Below are 23,054 nucleotides of genomic sequence, written 5' to 3'. Positions count from 1 at the left end.
CTTTTACATAAAGAAAATGTAGAGTATGGTCAGGAGTTTTTAAAAGTCAGCTATTTTTTCACTTGAGACACATTCCCACAGGTAAGGTGTTGCAAGAGCACTATTCAATCGAAGATATCAGTAGGACACTTTTTTTGGTAAGGTGGATCGTTTTTTGTGGAACATCTGCATGGCATTTACAGGGCAGGTTTTTCAATATTGTGTAATGTGTCGTCAAACCATTGGAAGAGGTGGGTTTTCATGGCATCTTGAGCTCCCAGCTCTGGCCAGAAGGTATGGTGATTTTGTTTGTGCCACCCAGAAGCATGGAAGACCAGAACAACCTAAACATTTTTGAGAATGAAGTAGTTGAGGAGGTTGTTTTTTGGGGTGGGGTTGAGGACTTCTTTGGTGGTTTCTTGGTGAACAATCTACAACTGCCATTGAAACACATGGACCTAGAATATTCTCCACCAGGGAATGTTTCAGTGAATGTCACTGCTTTATAAACCTCTTTGTGTACCAATGGCTTTTTTTTAGACAATTTGTATCAGTGGGACAGGGGGTTGCCAGAAAAGTGGACCTTCTATTTGCCCCAAGAGGTGCATTTTTCCATGATGAAGCTTGTATTCACGTGTAGGAATGACGTGTGAACGTCATGCAATAACCTGTACTTTCACGTGTGGCGAATAGCACCTACCATGTATTGTGTAATGTGGTGTCATTCATTCCATGTGGTGTGCTCGGGAAAATAGTTCAAATCCAATTTTTGGACCACCATGGAGCATTGGGCAACCTAGGGAATAGGCTGCCCTATTGCCAAGCATGGTAACACACAACCTGAAGCAGCACATATGTATGAATCTGACCCGGTGATTGGGTTCTTCTTTAAAATAATGCCCAAAGTAATGAATTAATCAAAAATAAAAAACACACCAACTTGCCGATCCGGCACTGTGGTAAATATTTATTTGTTCTTTTTATTTTACAGCTCCATAATCTACATAATTAGGTATTCATTGACAAATTGGGTTATCCTGTCTGAAGAAGGAAAAAAAAACACAGCAACTTTATGCTCCGCCTATTCCCAAACTGCCAACCCCTCCCACCCAACCACCACCACCCACCCGCTACTTATTGTTTTATCAATAGACTGGAAACCTCAGGCAACAGCGCCATCTTGTGCACACAAGACATAAATGCAATTGAAAGTTCTAGGCGTTAGTTGTCTAGGCATTCACAGACGGTATATACTGTTATCTACACGCACTGTACAGATCTATGCACACACACAGAATATATATCAATTGACACATATCTATAGCTATACATACACCGATGCACATACACACACTTGTGTATACATATTCTCTGCCATTTAAAAGTAGTTTTCTCTGTTGTTCAATGCATATGAGAAATTTAAAGTAGCAGTTGTACAGACGGCATTTCAGAAAAAGAACAGGAATCTCCATAACAGAAGAATTTTTGTTTTCTTAAGGATCACCTAGCTCCATATAGCCGGGTAAGGCCAAGTCAGTCCAGGTGATTAGGTAAGTGCAGACTATTAAAGATATGTGATACTATTGGCCATGAAATAATATTGGATTATATTACCAGCTATGGTTGTTTGGCCACCAGCGAAGCTAAGATGGCTTTTGACATTCATTTCCATGGACGGGGCTGGTGGTTATTGCTTTACGTTTGGCCCTGTTGGGTGTCTGTTGGTTGAGAAAGGAGAAAACATTGAGAAGGGCTCTGACAATGTAATAAATATACCAGCCATTCTCAACCAGGGTTCCGTGAGATCCAAGGTTCCAATGTTGCTGATGGTTCCCTGAGCAGTGCCTAACTCACCTCCAATTTATTGGTGCCCGCATGGTTGCAGGTCTAGTGCCACTCCATAGAACGTGTCGCATGGCAGCAATGTTTTTAACTGTTGGTAAGGTTGGTATTCTGACCACCAGTGTAAAAGGGGAATTTTTCCCACCAACCTTCCAATAATTATTATCAGGGGTTTTACAAAACCTAAAAAATATTTCAATGGTTTCTCTACGGTAAAATGGTTGAGAAAGGATGACATAGACTGTAGATTTGTGGTTACAAGGAGTAGTCAACTCACGTGCCAAGCTGTTTAATTTCCGTGGCTTCTGTAATATAATTGCATGGCCACATTAGGTACTCGTAGGCCAAAATGTTGAGCTAAGAAGAATTAGAGTGTGCGGTAAACTGCTACTACAGTGATCTCAGCTCAAGGGCCACCACCAGAGGCCCCAATGTATTGAAGATCGGTCAACAGTCAAAGTCTCAAGAAGAATGAAGACCAAACCTTGGTCCAACTCAATGAAAACTGATGTCTAGGAGCATCTATGTTTCATGAAAATAGGATCATGTATGATGTTCAAGGCTTGTCTAACTTCCCAGTATGATAAATTCATACACTATTTTGTGAACAGCTATAAAGATGGGTTCCTGAGCTTGATTTCGAGTTAGACTGGTCCACATGGATAAGCTGAAGGCAACAGATGGGTAACAATGTAAAAATAGTGGTAATGATAAATTGCTAAGAACGATGGTGTGATGATCAAGTTTTCCAAATAAGGTTTGGCTTGGGTACATACATTATCCGTACAGAATGGGGTCCATGTTTTCCAGAGGAGTACAACCCAAAGATAAATGCCTATTATATCAATGCAGAACGGGCTGTGTGGAATCAGTGAAATCCACCATCCATTTATACCTAATACGTTGGCCATGCCAAAGAGGTGGCACAGTAAGCTGGAACCAGGAAATATGGGTGATGCCTTACTGACTAAATATTACTACTGACAGAATAGAAGTAGAAATCCATATGGTAGGTTAAAGAGGTACAGGTAGTTCCTCTTTACATAGAAACCTCTTGTATCTAATGATGAGTAATGAGTATTTCTGAAGACATATTGCTACAATCAACTGAAATTAAGGCTCCAAAAGTGACCACAGACAACAAGTGATCATTATCTCGACACATCTCCAGTCATTGAATAAGTTGTGAGATATTGTTGGTTAAGAAGACCTGGCTTACAAATGGGGCTCTAATTCATCCTAATGATCAGTTCCTTCACACCAACCTGCCTATATGATGTCTTTATGAAGCTGTCTTTGTTCCGGAACAGAAAAGGACCTTCTCCAAACATCACAAGGTTGGGGGCACACAATTGCATAAAATGTCTCTGTATGCTAGAGCATTATTCATACCCTTCAGTACCTAAAATCAATAATTTGGGGAAGGGTGTTTCGCAAACTTTTTTACCATGGGGGGACCCTTGAAATAGTTTTCAGGACCTCAAGGAACCCCTACTATAATTACTATATCCACAGATTACTGTACATTGTCTTAGTGGTCATTCGGAACAATGCCTCTTACACTGTTGGTCATTGGGATGGCTGCCACACTTACAGATACCAAGAAATATAATAAAAATATGTTAAACTGACCTGAGAGTCACAAACTGCTCATTGCCCAAGAGACCCCTAGCAACCTATAAGGGAACCCAAGGATTCCACAGAACCCTGTTTGAGAAACTCTGCTCTAGGCCATGTAGTGGTTGTGATGGTCATCATATTTTTGGCTGTAAAATGTATGTCTAAATATGAAATCAAAGTTCAGTTCATTAATATAATGAACATTGTGAATCATTACAGGTGGCCTAAGAAAGCAATAATTTTACTACAATGGTATAAGAGTATTCACTCAACGCATAGAAACATATTTGGTTACAGTTTACAACTATAGTCTTTTTTGCAATAATAAAATATTTGAACACATTGCTTAAATTTTATCTACCACAAAAATAATATCATTCTATAAGGATTTTAAGACTCAAGTTCAATTAATACCTTTATGATACCTTGTAGTGTAATTTAAACCAATAGCCCGGGTATATTAACAACCCCCCAAGAATAATGGCAACATCCCAATTTTACCTGTTGGGTGGCCCAATCCAAATATCAGGAAAGTAGGTCACAAGGGTAGCTTCTACATCTTGGAATTGCTTTATGACCCCTTCCATCATATTTTGGAAAAATTAGCGGAAACATTTGGGGGCAGAGCCTAAATTGTGCATGAATGTATCTAAGGGTGCTTATGTTAAGGACAATTTAGAAGTATATATTTTAAGCCCCCTCCCCCCCCCTAAAATATACACAACTCTATCCAATACTTTTTTAAATTTGGAATCGAAGGGGAAAGGCTGTAATAACACTTATGTCCATACTGGGAGGATTTTACCTTGCTTTCTTTTGCAACAGAAAGTAATGGAAGATCCCTTCAGTTGGGCAAAACACACATTTTTGGGGAGATCAGGGATCACTAAAGCAACTGACAATCTTTTTATTGCTATCTATGCCTTTCAGCCTTTCCCCCTTAAAGGTGGTCACATAAACAAGAAATGGGGCAAAATCTCAGAAGTGGGGCCAAAAATAAAATGTAATAGAAATTTGAAAGCCAATTTGGCTAGAACCAGGATTACATTTAAAAATGCATTTTAGGTATAGATATTTACCGAAAGTATTAAAAAAATAATTCACAATTGTTTGCAATGACAGAGCTCTGCAGAACTTTCTTCAAGAAGAATATAATTTTCACTTGAGGAATGACATTTATCTTAAATAGGCAGCTAACTAATTAATTATTCTTAGTTTAGTCAAAAATATATCTAATATTATATATATTACATATTTGATAATTATATTATAACTTATCAGTATACTGAGTCACTGAAACAACTTTAAGGCTATTACTAAATAATTGGACATCAAGTTTAAAAAAAAAAAATCCAGCTTGAATTAGTTTAACGCAATCACATGCCATGCGCCAATTACATCTCTTTCTATAAGGGCTAATCATGCAAAATTACAAGAGAAGGTAATTCCCTAGGGGCTGACAATTACCACTAACACAATGGAAGACCTTTATACTATTTTGGGTACAGTAAGGGGCACTTCATTTAGTTTGATCTCTAGGGGCTCAACATCTTAAACAAATCCAGAATATTTTTTTTACTGAGCTGGCATTTTTGTACAATTATTAGCAGAACCATTTTACAATCAATAAAAAAGTAGAATATTGCAAGTTAATTTTTAGGTACGGTAATGGGGTCTGCGCCAGGTCTGCAAAATGATCCTGTTCAAAAATAGCGCCGTGCTGATAACAAGGAGTTTAATGTACATCCTTTACAGAAAATGTTATGTTGTCATCTTCATACACATGTGCATATAGGTGTGCGTGTATATAAATAAATATGTGTTTACACAACCACGTCTGTGTGTCCCTAATCTCTATCTTTCTAGATATAGATATATAGATATATATTTATATATTTGTATTTATACATATTACAGGGCAAAGTGCTGTAAGATACCCTAAGATACAGAAGAGAACAAATCCCTTGTACATAAAACAACGCCCGTTTTCCATGATATGCCCCTTCTACTATCACATTCATATACAGTATATATTTATACATATATAAATGTTAATGTGATCTCTGCGTGTGCTTTGCTTGTAATATTATCATTAGGATGGAAATCATAGTAATAGTTACTCTATATTATACATTCAACTTTCAAAATTTGATGGGTAAAATATTTAAAATTAATGTAAGTGCTGTCTTTACTGACTTTTTGTTGAAGTTTGCGTGCAAAATACAAGATTTAGTAAATAGTGGTGTCTTAAACAACTTCATCAAAAAGGGGTGACGAAGAGTAATTTTCTGAATCAATAGTTAAACTTCAATACAGATTTGGTCACCCTAGTTGCTACTAAAATCTAATATTCACATTTATGGTTAAAATTACTACGTAAAACCTCTGGTTCTTTATATAAAACTGGACCTGTCTTCTTACTGTAGGGTGTGAAAACCATTCAAGGTATCAAAAATTGTGTCATTTTCATAGGTGTCTCCATTTTAATCACACAGAGCCATAATGTAACGTTATATGATGGCTATCACACTAGTTTCAGTTGCTTGATTTTGGGAGTCTACTGATAACATTCACATAAATGTATGTAAAGTTTAACTTTTTATAAAAGCTGTATTCTCAGGTCTGATTATATCATTTTAAATCCATATATGCCCACCTTTCAGTCGCCTCAGGATACCATGGAGAGCCATTCCCAGTGTTTTAGATTTTGCTACAGACTTAAAGAATTTACATATATATTTGTGAATGTTACAAGCATTTCCTTCCTTTTTATATTCTATTTTGTTAATACGGTAAATAACCCTTTAATTGGAGGATTCATTTTGAGTGAAAAGATTCTGGAAACTGGCAAGCTGTTTAATCTGTTCTGTTTGCATAGAATGCCTTCTTATAAGTTTCTTTTTGGCTTTGGCATCAAAGTGTTTCGGAGAGCTTGGGGCTACAGGAATTAATGTTTTCTGGCTGCCGTGTACTGGTGAAGGAGCTTTGCCATTTGATCGGATATCTGGAATTGGAGGGTTTAGGTTGACGTTAAGCGGTGGTAAGAAGCCCGGTCTAGTATGAGATATGTGATCCAAAAGAAGGGTCCCAGATCCCCGTCTTTCAAGGAGACCAGGAGTCCTTCTCCGAACAGTCATTGGGGAGACAGCACTGGGAATACTCTCCAAGGATTCTCTAGAGGAACTGGTGAAAAGTGTTAATGGAGAAGCATTGTATTTTCTCCTCTCCAAGGAAACCCGCCCAGAGTCTGGAGAACCTGGAATAGAATCAGGGCAAAGATGGGAATCCGATTCGTAATGGTCCATACGTGTCAACTTATGATGAGGAACCCCACGTAAATTAGTTCCAATCGTTGGAGCCAAGGTGACATTAGTTGTTTCCTGAGTCTCAGGGGCTGTGTTGCGCCTTGAGAGTGGCTGGTGTAGGTGGCTTAAATGAACTTTGTCAGCCCATGAGGAGTCTGGTCCAGAGGGATCTTCCTCAGAAGACTGCTCACTGTTCTTAAAACAAGATGAGTCTTGTCCCTCTATACTATGACGCCTAGAAAGCAAAGATCTTTTGTTGATGGAGAGGTTATTGACCTCTGAAATAATCTTCTCTTCAGATTCTTCTGAGGGTTTTTCTTGAGGTACGGAAAGTTGAGAAGCAGCCAGAACAGATGGGGCCACCAAACCCCAAGGTTCAGAGTTAAGCCTTTTTAATTGTTTCTTGTTGACCATCCTGCCTTTTGTTGGTAGGTGTTCAGAAGTTTTAATCTCTAATTTGCTGGATGTAGGACAGGTAAGCCTGGTACCCATGTTAAAGTTGAAAACATCTCGTGCCTCTTCTTTTTCGCTGGCAGGGGAAAGTGATGTTTTTAAGTCAATGTCTGAAGGTGACATGCATATGGATGGTGATTGCTTATCATCGATTCCAGGTGAAGGAGGTGAGTTAAGATACTGTTTTGTTTTTTTAGTACCAGAAGGAGAGGTATCTGTGGTAATAATGATGACCTCTTTCCCTCTGGCTTTACAGGCATCCAGGAGGACCCTTAAGGTTTCTCGGTCGCCCTTATTAAGTGCATACATGAGGGCCGATGTGCCAGAATAGTCTTTCAGACTTGGGTCTGAACCATGTTCCAGCAGCACAGACACAACGCTTGCCCCAGTATGATTGCCGCAAGCATGCATTAAAGCTGTCTTACCCATCTTGTCTGGCATATTAGGGTCAGCCCCATTTTCCAGAAGGTATTTCACCATCCGAGCTTTGTTTTGGGGATCATCATATTTGGCTAAGCAGGCTGCTATCAAAGGGGTTTCACCCTGGGCATTGCCTTCATTGATATACGCACCTCCTTCCAGCAAGAGGCGGGTCAGTCTAAATTTACCCTGCCAGACAGCCTTCAGTAAGGCACTGCCCTCGGTATGCAACATGGTAGAGTCTCTCATTGGTAAAGTTGGTCCGGAACAGATAGATTATCTGCTAAACTGAAGCGGGAATGCTAAGGTGTGTTGGAATGGCACATTCTACAAGCCAGATGTTCTTTCTGTATAAAAGAAAAAACAGAGAGAAAAATAATTAGCACTTTTATAAAAAAAGGAACATTACAATTTAATTAATTGTGTAACAAATAGTTGATAGAATCGTGTTCCTATATAAAATATATAGCTAAACTCCAAACAAACAGCTAAATATGATTAACCACATATAAGGAAGCTGTTTTTTCTACGAGAGGATCCATATTCCAGATCTGTATTAAAAAGCATTTGTAAAATATTTTTACAAAAATTAAGCATTTTAATTTTTTAATCAAAATTCTAGTTTTCAAAACCTCTGGCACTCGTAGTTTGAATGCTGGAGGCTTTTAAGGAAAGCCAGTTGGTGTCACTGTTGACTTGGATATTTAGAAAGGTTTTCATCATTGCTGCTAACAGTGGGTACAAAGACACACAAAAAGGCATAGGCTGATCGCTCTTTACTACATGTTGAACTGGTAACTTTTGAGTGTACAGAAAAGACATAGCGGTATAGAAAACAATTACCAATTTACTAATAAATTTCCAGCTACTTCAAATCATTTCATTTTACAAACACCTACACGAATATCACTCCTATTACTCACCTTTGCTCCATTAGCAAAAATACCAACCTTCACCACAATGCCTGCAGTTATATCTACAAATCAGCTATCCTAATCCCCCTCCCAAGCAAACCTAACTCCTTTCCAAGGGGACATCAACGAATGGTGGAAACTGACCACTCAACCAATCCGCACTGTCTGGGGGAAAGTCTTTGCTGTGTCCCATCTGTGTTTGCCTCTATTGTTTGCTTTTATTTTACATTTTATGTGTCATAGTTCTATACATTTTTTGCTTTATTGTACTCAAATTATTTGAAAGAAAGAAAGATTGAAAAAGAAACTCTCCCCATTTTTTAAATACACTTAAACTTGCACACAAAGCACTTACATTAGTGCAAAGCCACCCATCCTGGATCACTCAATATCTATTGTCCACTTTGAGGGTGGTTAGAGAGTACTGAGCACCCAACAGAAAGGTCAAATGGACACTTTCCATAGGACTTTAAATCCTATTGTCCCCAGGGCCAGCTCAATGAAATGTAGGTGCCACCATCCTTAGACCTGGGAGCCACTTCCAATCAATTAATAACTAATAAATGACTGGAAGCTATGAAGGTTGTCACCCTATAACATGAGCTTCCAGTAGGCAATATAGGACGTCATGTTGACCAGACGTAGTCCAGTGTTGGTTGTAGTTTCTGCCACCTACCCAACAGCACTATATTTTTCTAGTGGAGACCTAAGGGTTGGCAAATGGAATTACAGTTTGTGGCTGGAAATGCAATCTAAAACCCGCTAAAGTAATAGGTGCTAAAGGTTCTTCTGAAGGCCAGTAGTCTTGAAGATATCTTCGTAAGAACCCACCACCCACAAGACAGATAAGCATTTAGACTTTTTTTAGAGTGGGTGTTTTTTATTTTTAAGTCTCTTTAGAATTACACCCAAATTAGCCGAATGCCATTGTGAAAATGGGAATACTCATTCCGATACACTTGGAAAATGTATTTTTTACACAGCATGCGTGTATCAAAGCCCTGCTAACATGAATACTTATATTTGTGGACAAGAACAAATGAAGATTACCCACAAGCTCTGTATTTAATGTTAAGAACAATAACGCTCATTTTGACAAGAACAGTATGGTCACGTCCCTCAACAGAACATGGAACAGATGCTTTTAATACTTCACACCAAAATCCTCAAGGTCCATCGTGGTTTCTTTTTACTACATCAAGTGTTTTTGTTAAAAGAGACCTATGATGTGCTCAGGAAAGGGCTGGTAAGGTGGAGAAGGGTGAAAATGCCCCTTGGGTCTCTCATGTTTTGCAAATAAAGGCTTGCAGAGAAAAGAAGGCAGCTTCAGACCTTTTCTTCTTGTAATTTTTATGTTCTTCTTGTATTTTTATGGTGCTATCCTACAAACGGGGTTAGAGGCCCCCTGTCTGGTATCTGAGAACTACCCTGCATAATGGGCAGACATGGTAGGTAAAAGAATGCTCATGTTTGAAGCCTGTGATCAAGCTTTGGGGAAAAAGGTTGGATTAGTACTCCTTGAAGGTCTTGCCTGCTTAGAGACAGTTTCGGCCAATCCTATATATCGTTACAAGCAGATATAGTTTGCCCTGCATCTTTTTTTTCAAGTAATCCGCAGCAAACCATTTAATAAAACAAAACCAGTCAACAAAATGTTGCTCCTGCCTCTTTATGTGGCCCTGTTACAAACCTTAAACTTAGAAGCACACTGGTAGCTTGGTTGGTGTCTACTTCTAACTCTACCATGGCTGGTTACAAGGCCATCCTAAAATGGAAGATGAATGAAGAGTAGGTTGAAGAGATAGAACCTATTATACATAGAACATATTATACAATGAATTGCTTCATTGGTTTGCTTGCTCAGGGTTGTATAGTGAGCCCATTAAAGGATGGTGGCCCATTCAACCAAGAAAACCAAAGACATTTAGGGGAGAAGTCTTTGGCAAGAAGAAGTTCCACACTAATTATAAGTATTAGAGTTGGTGTTCTGCTTTTTTACTTATGGGTGGCAGGTCCTAGGAGGTTCAACTTTTGGCAGAATCCCTACATCCAAAATACTTCCAGGTGCCTGGTTACCCTCTGAGCCCTGTGGTTCCTCCTGCATACTTTAGCGATGGCTGAGAACTCTCCAAGCTTATCAATGATGAGTATTCAAAGTCACTGCAGAGATTTGCAAACAAGACAACGTCCGTTGTCAGCCATTAAGACTTAAATTGTATTTATGAGGCTCAGTTTAGAATGTCTGAACATTGTAGAACCTGGTTTAGCATAATATTTGCCAGGCATGAGACGAATCCAACATGGAGAAATTTGAGCACCACTACTCACTTTATACACTTTATGAAGCTGCTTAGAAAGCAGCTAAGTGGAATACTATGTGCTAAATGAGTGACAGCTCTGATTATACTAGAAATACATCAGATCCAAGATGGCGGCACCCAATAGAAGTCTTGGGGCTTTTAGATGTCTAAACAAGAAAGGCTTACACAGGTAAACAACATGCATAAAATACGGTAAATGCAATGTATTTTATGCTAGGATTGCTGAAATGCATAGTCTACTGACAGGTTCCCTGTTTCTATCTCAGGTTACAGTACAGAATTGGTAGAAGCCGGATAGACATGGCAAAGGTGCCAGTGCAGAGACATCTAAGAGTTCATCTCTCTAGAGAATGGCACTTGGGATAAGTAATTGGATGGACTCAGTGTAATTGATTGGTGGAATCCAGAAGGCCATTTGCATGTGTGCTCCCCTCTCAGGCTCTATCCTCCATGTGTATACAGAGGAAGTACAGCAGGTCTACATTAAATTACATCTATTGCCAGCAATCGTTTTCAACAGGCACAAGAGCTCTGGGAGCAATTACTGCCTATCTGCTCGCAGGAGGAGGGGGGGGGATGCATTCAGTTGGGATGAAGAACACCGTCATTAACACCACTGTCTATTAGAAACAAACAAGCCACATGCAAAGGGAATCTATTATGCTTTTTAAAAAAAAAGTATAACATTTTGATTTTTTTACATAACTATGTAGGTCAGTTGGACATAAATTAGTCCATAAAATATGTTAACATTCTTTCTTTTATGTATAAATTGGAATTATATATGGACTAGGGGCAACCATATTTACCTATTTCAAAATCAGACTTCCATCTTTCTAGTTCTGCACTATTGATGTATTTGTAATGCCTCTTCTCAAAGTGAAGAGTCAAGGAGCCAACTAAAGACAATGGACTACCTGCATGGATGAGAAGAAATGCAAATGGAATCACTTGCATTGGAGTTTTCAATAGGTGGGAATCCCAGGATGAATAACACTTTGGCCAGATGAACTGTATGAGAAGCCTTCAGTTTGCACAGGTTTTGCAGTACCTTATATATAGACAAGGGAGGTCCAACAGGGCGTAATGGCCTAGTGCACTAAAAAATATGGATGTGTGACTCCGATGAAGAGGACCTTAAAATGAAAGACAACAGTGTTCTTGTAGTTTAATTTTCCATGCATTTTGTTGGCTATTTTCTTTACTTGAAACCTAGAAGTAGGGGTACCCATGTCGGCTTCAAGTGGGTCCACTACTTTGAATTATCTGGTTTTGTACCACATGGATTCAAGAGCGCACAGCCTCTTTACTGGCATTGGCGGATGGTAGATTGCCCCAGGCTTGTTATGGGCTCTACCTTATAAGACTCATGTGAGTGCATTATTATTAAAGGTTAACTTCAGAATAAGCAAATATTGTCCAAATACAGACGCTTTGTGTTTTCTTACATTATTCTGAGCATTTTGTATTTCTTCTGGTCTGTGCAGTAATCCAGTGTGAAGCTTGGTGCAGGAGCTTCCTGAAAGAAAGATTGATCACTACTGCTCTCTGTCTTGGTTTAGGGTCTTGAATCTGCTACCTTCTGCAGGTAGCCCATAATGATTGAGCCCATGGTTTCTTAGATGGTCCAATGTTGTTCCAATCGGCATAATTGCTGACTTTGTTCATGTCCTGAAGATATAGGTGCATACGTCCTACTTTGTGTGTTCTAAAAATCCAGCAGTAGGGAGGACAAATCCTAGAAACTTAATCTCAACACGAGGAACAAAATGTCATCAGATGACCTAAATACAGTTACAACTGGGTTAAATTACCCTTTCCCCTCCATTCATTTTACCCTCTATTCATTTCAGGTTAACGCCAGAAAGCCCCTCTACAAACCCCATCTGAAATTACATCAGGTCTAAAAGGGATGTGGGACAGGGTTGGGTTTGCTTAAATGGCGGTCCAAATGGGTGATCTCCAGCTGTCTTATGACGAACAAATGTAAACACAGATTACAACAAATATGGCATATAGCTAATATTTTGATAGATAGAAAACCTTGCTAGTTAAAAGCAGTTTCAAGCGTCCCTTGTCAGATTCACACAGTACCAGTGCCAGATACGAGAGTCACGAGTTGTTTGGTTGAACGTGTTAGGAGCTGGAACTGTGTCATATCATTCTAAGATTGATCCAAAAAAAGATTCCTGTCCTGATAGTCATCTACAGTGCAAAAAAAGCTTTGTGTAGACCTAAAATAAAACCTCTAGGTTGCCCTATTTAGAGCATAGTGAACAAACCCAAAAAAAGCCTGGCAGATGCTAGAGAACTTCAGGGCTTATAAACTTCTGTAGACAACTCAGAATTAAAGCGTAAATCCACTTTACTCATTCGGTGGTGGTTAAGCCCTTTCTCCTCTGCTAAAGCTTACTTTCCATTTGCCCCCATGCCACCCTATTCCTCCGCCATGGCCCCCTCTGAATACTTGTAGTATGAAGCTGACCCATACTTTGATTATTTAGGACAAACCTTCAAGTTTATTGCTTTCATGCCCCCTTTTCCAGTAGCACATCTGCACATTTGCTTTGCTCCCTTACCTTTGTCTCCTTCTAAAAGATGAGAGCAAAGATAATCCCCAAGTATGGAGGAACATTTGGTTCTCATGTGACATCATTGGCACTTGGTGATTGGACTATAACCGCTCCTTGGGGGAGGGGAATATTCTTGGCCCTTTGTAGGCTCTGATTTGGGTCAGTTGGAGCTTACAAAGACAGGACAGCTTTTCTTTGCTGCTTGTGGCTGAACAGAGTGGTAGGGAAGGAAAGTATGTATTGCCCTGGAGGGGGACAGTAAAGCAAATCTGTTGTATTGGGCAATAAAGGGCAAGGCGCAGGTTTTATTTAAGGAACCCCATTCTTTAAGTAGCCTCACCCCTATCTGACAACATTTAGGCCTGGATAATAGCCTCTTAGTTCCCCTCATCACTAAATAAGTAGGTTGGCTTACTAAAAAACATACATACCACATGTGGCCAATATTCCCACAGTGGGAAATCTACAAACCTTTACATTCAATATTAAATAACCATGGTTGATCAAGCTTGTACAAATGTGAAATATCACATATACAAATCACTCAAAGGAAACCCATACAGAAATAAATGTGTAGGTTGCCACTCATGACTCCCTGTCGAAAATGCTTTCTTCCTATCACAATCACTTTTTTTTTTTACATCTGACTGCTTATGTAGAGTTGTCAGAGCTAAGTAGGTTTATGCAATTTCTGAATGAAAGAATGACTGAATAAATGAATGCAGATTTCTATGAAGGGGAAGGAATTTCTCACATTTACTAATCATTTCGCTTATTTTTTAGTAAGGCGGCATGAATACATGGATATACGAATCCATACAACTCACTCCACCAATCCACTAAGAATCAATAGGTCCTAATGTATGCAACACACACTGCGGTCAGTTTCTGCAGTCTTGCGTGCCGATAATGTGGAAGCTGTGAAGGAATGTTACACTACATATACCTATATATATCAACCCTTACACGATACTTCCTTTTATATTGGAAAGAAAGAAGAGTACTTCCCCTTACCTTCTAGCAATACAATCAGATTCTTGCCCACATAAACCAAAGCCATGTACATGTTTTTTAATTGCCTTCCCAACTTACCTTTCCTGTTTTAAATAATATATTTACCATTTTTCATAACCTCTCCATGCTCCAGCGCTGTCTCTTTTATCCTACTTGACCCAATGGCAGCACATTATTCTTCCAATTATACATAAGCTTAGCCTGCTGCTTACTTGCCCCCCTCGTGCAGGGTGACTGGTCTTGAATCTGCCTCCTTTCTTTAGTTTTCTGAAGGCAGCCCATAGTAAGTGAGTCTCTGGTTTCTTAGATGCTCCAATGGCGTTCCCCCCACCATAATTACTGACTTTGTTCATGTCTGGAAGATCCAAATGGCTTGACCCAATGGCGGCACTTAATTATCTTTTCCACTTCCTACATGATTAGCCCCCGCCTCATTTTTCCCCCCAAAAAGACGTGACTGTGTGTACTCGGCTCTCACAGTTCTCTGACACTAAGACTTTATTTTAGCAAATTTCAATTCAAAGAAGAGAGACTCTTTGTGTCGCTATATTACCACGGGTAGGAGTATACACTGGGACGGTCCAAAAAGAGGAATTTTAGGTCTCCAGAGAGGGTCACTGTATGTGGTGTCATATTTTAGAGAACAATTTACATTCAAATAACAGTTTATATTGTATAGACGTTAAGATTAGGAAGTGGAGTTGTCCATAGTGAATAAAATTACATAGCCACATATACACAAGCCCAATACACTTATTCTACGGGCAGGGCTAGGGGTAGAGGGAAAGGCGTAACCCTAGGCATTGGCCATTGCCAACAAGTGCTTTTGCGATGATTATCACAGACCCAAATCCCAACAACACTAATCATTATAACTAAAATTTTCACTTTTTCCATTTTGATAACGCTAGTTCCTATTTACCTTGACGTGTGTTGACCAAAAATGTGCAGGTCCATTGATTAGTGTTTTGACGCACGTTGCAGGTTCTATAGAAAATCCCAGGCAGCAAGTAAAAAGCCAGCAACATGCATTTTTAACAATCACCCAATTCTTACAGCCCTTCCCACAGTAACCCCATTTAACGTACCATTTCATTGGCTAGCAAACCCAACAAAGTAGCACTGAACCTATGGATATACACATTAAAATGCCTAAAGAAAGGTGTAAACCCAGCACTAGGTAAGATTTTGTTTTTATGTGCTGTTGTGTGTCTCAAATATATATTTTAAAAAGTATAAATACATAATAAATACACAGCATGTGGAATTACATGTTTTATCCCAAAAATTCCAAAACCGGCCCCTGGAAACTGGGCCTAGTTGGCAGTTTCTGGACATAATTTCAGTATCACACCATGGGACGCAGCACTGGCATCACAATTGGCTAAAGATTATTTCCCAGGAAAATAAAATAACCTTTCTTTTTACATATTGATGGCTTTAGCTGGGTATTTTTTGGGTCCGTAGTTTTCCCTTAATAACCATTTTATTACACATCATCTCTCTTTCTCATATTTTTAGCTCAGGGATCTAACACATTAATATGAGCTCATCAGGCTACAGAGAGTGCCGCTGCTCGCTGTGCAAGGGAGTGTTTTGATACTGCTATCGCTTACAAAGAGCAAGAGTGGAGCCACTCATCCTCCATCGTATTACCAATTCAAATGATCCTTTACAGCACTGTGTTATGCAAATGCTTCTTCTTTTTTTTTAAACGCTCTCTCCTATGGCAAGACGAATGAGGCAAGGATATATAGGGAACAACTAACGAGGTGGCAATTGAATTAATATTAGTTATTATTATTTTATGTTACCTAAACATAATTGAAAGTCCTTACCATCTGCGGCTCGAATCCTCATGAGTTCTGATCTTTTTAGGGTTGTGTGTAATTTTAGCTCAGTTGATCCTCGTGGACCGACTCCTCTGGGCTCTGAAATATGCTGCAGCTTTTTTTTTTTTCAGATCATTGTGAACGAACACAAGAGGTGGGCTGGTGGGGTTTAATTAGTGTATATGGGTAATTATACGTCTAAACAAGGTCTGCCTGTCTTCCCCCGGCGACTCTTAATATCCCATTATTTCGTTTCTTCGAAATCAGAACGTTTGTCTGTATATTCAGTATACATTACTGTTGGAGTCATTATTGTTTCTATAATTATGGCTAATTCTGCTGGATACTGGATGATATTTACAAGTATCTAAATCTTAGCATTGTTTATTGAGAGTTTGGTGAAATATCACCGTCTTGGTGAAATGCATTGAGGCCAATAGTGAGGGGGAAATTGGTGTTTTGGTGTCAACGAGTCTGATTTATCAACTTCCAACCAGAAGGTGTTCTATGGCTTTACTAGCTTGCTAAACTTCTGTTTACTTTCATCCTTACTTTCCTTGTTTCTTTAAAATGAGACATCCAAGACCTTCTCAAGAATACTTCTGGCTACCGGTGGCTATGTTGCTATATAGGGCATCCATGGAGTCTCGGAGTCGCAACGCTTAAGTTGGCACTCCTCTGTGCTGACACACACAGTTACAACAAGTTTCCTATGCAAAAGGTCTATGGAAAATTGTGAGAGGTGTTTTGGGACCTAAAGTCCCAATGTGTGCAATCTGGTGATGATTCCCCAATGCACACTACTTGTTCTGAAGATTATGGATGTTGCTCAGAGAGATGCTGTGGTGGTAAATATGAAAAGAGATGAAGTTGACATTTTAGATCAAAATAAGAAAAATTGTTTTGCTAACGAAGAGGATTTATGAGAAAGCTTAGGATTTGTTACTAACACTGTAGCCTTGGTTTTCTGAGTCCTTGTTGCAAAGATTTGCTTAATCTGTTTTGTCCTGGTGGGCATTCTCAATGGGGTGGTGGGAAATCTAAAAATTTCAATTCAAATGCCTTCTTTAGGTTGGAAAGTTGAGCTTCAGCCCATTCTGCCCCATCCAGCGCAATGCACCTCACTATTGATTAACAACGCCACCTATCTATGGGGGCAAGAACAGTATGCCTGAAGTGGTTGACCAAAATCAACTTTTCATAATGAGGGTCTATATACGTTTGGGCTCCATATGTCTCTGGGACACTAATGAAGCAGGAATCTCTAAGGGCTTCTTCTTCAGATAATTCAGATAATTTGTTTGGTGTTATTTGGTATTCCTGATTATTTGGTGGGAAGCATAAGCTGACTTTCAATCAAGGCTTGCAGGGTACCAACCAATTCATAACCATGTCTTCTTCTATAATAACTAGAGTTGGGTAAAGGTGTCCCAGGCTCTCCTTGGATCACTTTTTCCTATGGTACTACTTTCACCTTGTGGTCCGAGATGATGTTCTCCTCCCAGGCTATTTTCTCTTGTATTTGCTCAGATAAAAAAGTTTGTTCATTAAAGTTATCTTTATTTTATATTGACATAAATATCTAAACTCGAAGTTCAACTACGGGATTAAACCCCAAGAATTTTATCTGACTACTAGGACATTTTTCTATGTGACGTCTATTGGAATTATTTGTATGACAATAAACAAATGATCTCCGTCTACTGGACATTTTACGGCCCTTAAGGTTCAGCAGCAGGTTTTCTAAAGACCTCATTGATTTTACCAAATGTTTAAATGATGGTTGAACTCTGCTGGGGATACAATATGACTAAATCCCAAGTCAATGGTCATTCCATGCCTCCACCATGTTGAAGTTGTCTAGCAGGCTACCAAAAATTTCAAGAACCAGAGGTTCTGATCATTGACTATGATGTTCATCCATCTGTGCCCAGCATGCTCCAGAACAAATCACTGCCTGTTGAAGTGAACCTACCAAGTATCTAACACTACATTATTTTACACCCCATTTCCACACTTACCTAAATTGTTATTAAAATTTGTAATACCTGCAAACAGCTTTGGGTTGAAAAACCAAGCATAGCACGGTTATATTCATTCTGTAAAAAGGGGGGCGGTCAGGCCATTTTACCTATACAGATCCTGCCCTTTGACAGAGAGCTTGGGACCTATTTTTGGGAAGGGGCAACATGAAGGTTAGGGTTTAATAGGTAAAGATCCAGCATATATTGTACAACTTAATGTAAGATGCAAGTACAATATTAATGTAAGACTGGACAATTCTCCATGCATTGTACTATTCTGGTGATGAAGAAGCATTGCAACTGATCAAGCGTTAACCTGATTATCATGCCGGGGTTTAATATTGTATACCCGTTCAGACAGCTGTCCAAAACAATCAGAGTTGCCTATATTGAATTTTTAGTCCATATAAGAACTCCTTAACTCATTTTTGGTGAGCAGATATTTGTGTACTTTTCAATGCATTGTATGAAGTCAATTTTTTATATGACTTTTACATTTTAAAATGCTGCAACATATTTTTTTTTGCATTACACTTTGAATTGATCTGTAGATTGACCACTGGAAGGAAATCTGTATATACCTGCAGTCACCGAGCCTCCCTGCTTATGGAGATAAGAAACCAGCCATAGGGAGTGCATGGACTTTATTAACTCGCATGGTGATTATTATAGACTTGCATGGTGAAAAGGAGCTGTAAAGTGCAGCCATTGTCTACTACTGATAAACTCTCATTAAATTTTATGGGACTTATAGTTGTTCCTCCACACAGTAGCATAGGCACTGGGAAGTAAATTGAATGAGGAGGTTGGATATTGTAAAATTGAACTCTGGAGAAATACAATTGTGATAAATAATAGGGCAAATTGACCTGCATATGGTGCACCATTGACCTGCAGCTCAAGGAATGGAAAGTCTGGCTTTATAAACACGTACTTGTCAAAATAAACTATAAACAAAAGACTTGAGTGCCACATATTCAGATCTTATGGATTCATATGGATAAAGGTGAAGCTACCAAATTTCCAAGCTATACTGTTCTAATGCTCTTCTAGGTACCTTGAAAGAGGTTTCTCTGATGTTTGGACGATCAAAGATCCTTCTTTTCCTGCAGAGATTCACATTTTGGTAAATCAGCTAAACTGACTAATTTTATGCTATTGTTTATTCTACGTGAGACCCTCCCTTGCTGTTGTTTTTTCTGCAAAGCAATTTTTTTTTTGGTATTTATTCCAACCACATTTTGGTCCTTCAGTGACCTATCTACCTTGGCTTCCAGAGATTGTGGACACCTACTAAATAGGCGTTTCATGTTCCTCATTTCTGCTCATGTGAAATCCCCCGATTCATAAATGATAACTTTAGGCGCTCGTACGAGAAGGAGGAGCTTGCACGTGGCACCAAAGCTACAGATATGAAGAGCCATGGTGTGTCATTCCTCATATTGATAAAATTTATAGCAACACGTAGTTTGCCATAACACATACCTTGTTGATAATTCAGCTCCAAGACTCAGTAGTTGGCATATTCTGAACCAAGAATTATAGATAATATGGTTAAACCAAATGCTAATGATCATCATTATAGGTACCTTCTCTTTTCTAACCATTCCATCAAAATTAGAATTCCGCACCTTGCCCACCGCCTACCAAACCAGTGTATGGTAATAGTAAAGCATAGGTGCCACATTGCCTTGGAACCAGGCTGGCATGGCCTCTATCTCATTAACCCATTTCGAGCAGATTCAGAAACGTCCTTTCATGATGCTAAAAATAAAATAGGAGGAGCCGCATTCCAATATCTCCCCCCCCATTCCAATATTCCGTACCTCTGTCTCGCCCGACTCACCGACCAGAGCTCTCTAGAAAAGATTGCAGGTTCGCGGCACAATAATGACATTTTTGGAGGCGTTATTATGGTTATAGTACAGCATATTCAAGATTTTATAAAAGAGAAACATTAAAACAAGGGCTATTAGGTATAACAAGTATGGGGATTTGTCGGGGGTGAATAATGGATAGAGGGATGGATAGATAGATAGATAGATAGATAGATAGATAGATAGATAGAAAGATAGATAGATAGATAGATAGATAGATAGATAGATAGATAGATAGATAGATAGATAGATGGATAGATAGATGAATAGATAGATAGATAGATAGATAGATAGATAGATAGATAGATAGATAGATTGAGGGATAGACATAGATAGAGGGATATACATAGATAGATATGATTAAAAGGGAAAAGGAAAGAAAGGTAAAGATAGATAGTTATTATAGAGAAATAGAAGAAAGGATATATAGATAGAATAAAATAAAATAAATAGAATAGAATGGAGAAATAGGCAGAATAGAATAAAATAGAGAGAAAGAGAGAAAAAAAGAAAGCTAGATATACAAAAGAAAGAAAGAAAGATAAAACAATTCTACAGAAAGGTTGATAAGAAGTGTAGATGCAGATATATGCTGTATATATATATATGTATTTAGAAATGTGTGTATATGGTGTATTTATATACTGTAAATAGTAGACAGATACACCAAAAATTAGATAGATTAAAGATTAGATACCCAAAGATTAGATTACTTATTACCATATCCAGCATGCAATAAAAGTAACTGGGTTATTAAAGGGAACAATGTGATCCGGACAGGACCCCTGCCACCCCCAGCGTACCCAACCCCCTGCCCCCCAGAATATGCCCACAGATGGTAACAAGGAATGTCAGACTCACCTGGTAAGCTTCTGCCCCTGCTACATGAAAGCTTGGAAGGAAGGCTTGCTTGTTCCTTACACCAGCTGTTTTGGCTTGACAATTCCTCCTTATATAATATTCCCACAGTAAATTCATGTCTGGTGAGAAAAATAAAAATACTCCCCTCAATAGGACTCTAAAGAAAAAATAAATCTTGAATTTTTTTTTTTAATTTCCTATTTTTAAAAAAAAGGCTAATCGCCTGTCTATTGCTAAGAAAAGGCAATGTAGAGAGGTGTCAGTGTGCAGAATCCTGTGTTGCAGCCCTGCATACAATCTGGTGCCTGCAAGTCACTGTCATAGAATGAAAAGCCCTGAGAGACCCACATTGGCTATTTTTAGCTCCTTTCCCATAGAGCAGAAGTAGATATATTCCATTAAAATACACTGCAGCAATATACAGAGCGCAGGGTCTGCGCTTCCTCCAACCCTGCCTCGCCTGCTATGCTCCATGCAGCTTAAGGGGCTGCAATATTTTACTGATTAACTCTTTAGTGGCAGATTTATCTGGAAGACAATGGAGGGAAAATGGTTCTTTTCTTAATGTATTCTTCCTCCTTGAATTTTTTTAGATACCTGCTGCAGTTTTTGAGCAAATCGTGAAATTTTGCATTTTGGCAAATTGCATTGGGGTCAATGGGTAAAGCAAAGGTGGATTTAGGATCAAGCTTGCATGGCATGTATGTGTTTGTCCAGGGATGTTTTACGCCTTTTTTACGCCTTGATAGTATTTTAAACCAGATCATTTTCTATGCGTAGTAAAAAGGGAAAAGGAGCAAAATGCCTATAGGCAGGTATAATCTTCTCCAAAAATTGTAATATATTTTAGAATAATTCAGATGCATTTAAATTTATTATTGTGTGTTAAGGTGTTGTGACACCTAAAATTACCTTTTTCATGTATTGGCACATGACTATGAAGGGAGACTTCAAGTAACGTGTTTTTGGGCGGTTAAACGTGGTATTTTATTGCTGGTGAGTAGTCCATGCATACTAGGTGATACCTAGATTCTCTCTGTATTCCACTAACCTGACTCTCTCCTCTACAATCTATTATGAATGCTGCAGCCAGACTCATCCATCCTTCCCTCCGCTCCTCTTCCGCTGCATCTCTTTGTAGTTCTCTTCATTGGCTTCAATTTCATCTTAGAATCAAATTCAAGCTCCTGAGCTTTGCCTTCCAATCCCTCCACAGTTCTTGTCCCACTTACCTTTCTGATCTGATAGAAAAATACCCCCCAGCCGCTCTCTGCGATCCTCCAATGACCTACTAATGACTTCCTCACTCATAACCTCCTCACACACGGCTCCAAGACTTTTCTAGAGCTGCCCCTTTCTGACCTGATAGAAAAGTACCCCCAGCCGCTCTCTCCGCTCCTCCAATTACCTACTAATGACTTCCTCACTCATAACCTCATCACACACACGGCTCCAGGACTTTCTAGAGCTGCCCGGACTCCTTAGAATGGTCTTCCTCGTCCTATTCGGCTTGCTCCTACTTTATGCTCATTTAAAAGATCACTCAAAACCCATTTTTTCAAACTTGTCTAGCCGTCTTTTTCTGTTTCCTAAAACCCCCACGACTTCCGACCACTGCATATCTCCCTCCTATTATGTGCTAATTCCCCCACCTCCTAGATTGTAAGCTCTTCAGGGCAGGGTCCTCTCCTCCTTCTGTATCACTGTCTGTATTAGTCTGTCATTTGCAACCCCTATTTAATGTACAGCGCTGTGTAATATGTTGGTGCTTTATAAATACTGTTTAATAATTTTATTATTATTATTATTATTATTATTAATAATAATAATAATAATAATAAGAGTGCATAGTTATGGAAGATCCTGAAGACCTTGGACTTATTCTTGTGCCATCCCTTTGTTAGCTGTTTATTTTGAATAGCACCCGATGCCCCAAAGCAATGTGCTTACCCGGTAATGTGCTACAATCCCTGTTAGTGCATTGCAGTGCGTGGTGCTTTTTTTTAGCATGCTAAGGTG

General features: G+C 39.0%; 1 protein-coding gene across 1 annotated transcript; it reads right to left on the bottom strand.

Moving 5' to 3' along the window:
• Window positions 1-945: 945 nt before the first annotated feature.
• On the bottom strand, window positions 946-22,024 carry ANKRD34A (ankyrin repeat domain 34A). The gene is made up of 2 exons (XM_072428162.1): window positions 21,036-22,024; window positions 946-7,966 (listed from the first exon to the last, which is right to left on the bottom strand). The coding sequence occupies exon 2, from the start codon at window positions 7,866-7,868 to the stop codon at window positions 6,246-6,248; it is 1,623 nt and encodes a 540-aa protein (XP_072284263.1). The 5' UTR covers window positions 7,869-7,966; window positions 21,036-22,024; the 3' UTR covers window positions 946-6,245.
• Window positions 22,025-23,054: the final 1,030 nt, after the last annotated feature.

The sequence above is a fragment of the Pyxicephalus adspersus genome, chromosome 12, assembly GCF_032062135.1.
Source record: "Pyxicephalus adspersus chromosome 12, UCB_Pads_2.0, whole genome shotgun sequence".
Lineage (NCBI taxonomy): Eukaryota > Metazoa > Chordata > Amphibia > Anura > Pyxicephalidae > Pyxicephalus > Pyxicephalus adspersus.
The sequence above is the reverse complement of the archived record's forward strand: the minus strand, read 5'-3'. Positions and strand labels throughout refer to the sequence as shown.

Excerpts from the sequence above, each read along its gene's own strand:
- ANKRD34A (XM_072428162.1), bottom strand. The coding sequence starts at position 7,868 with ATGAGAGACTCTACCATGTTGCATACCGAGGGCAGTGCCTTACTGAAG.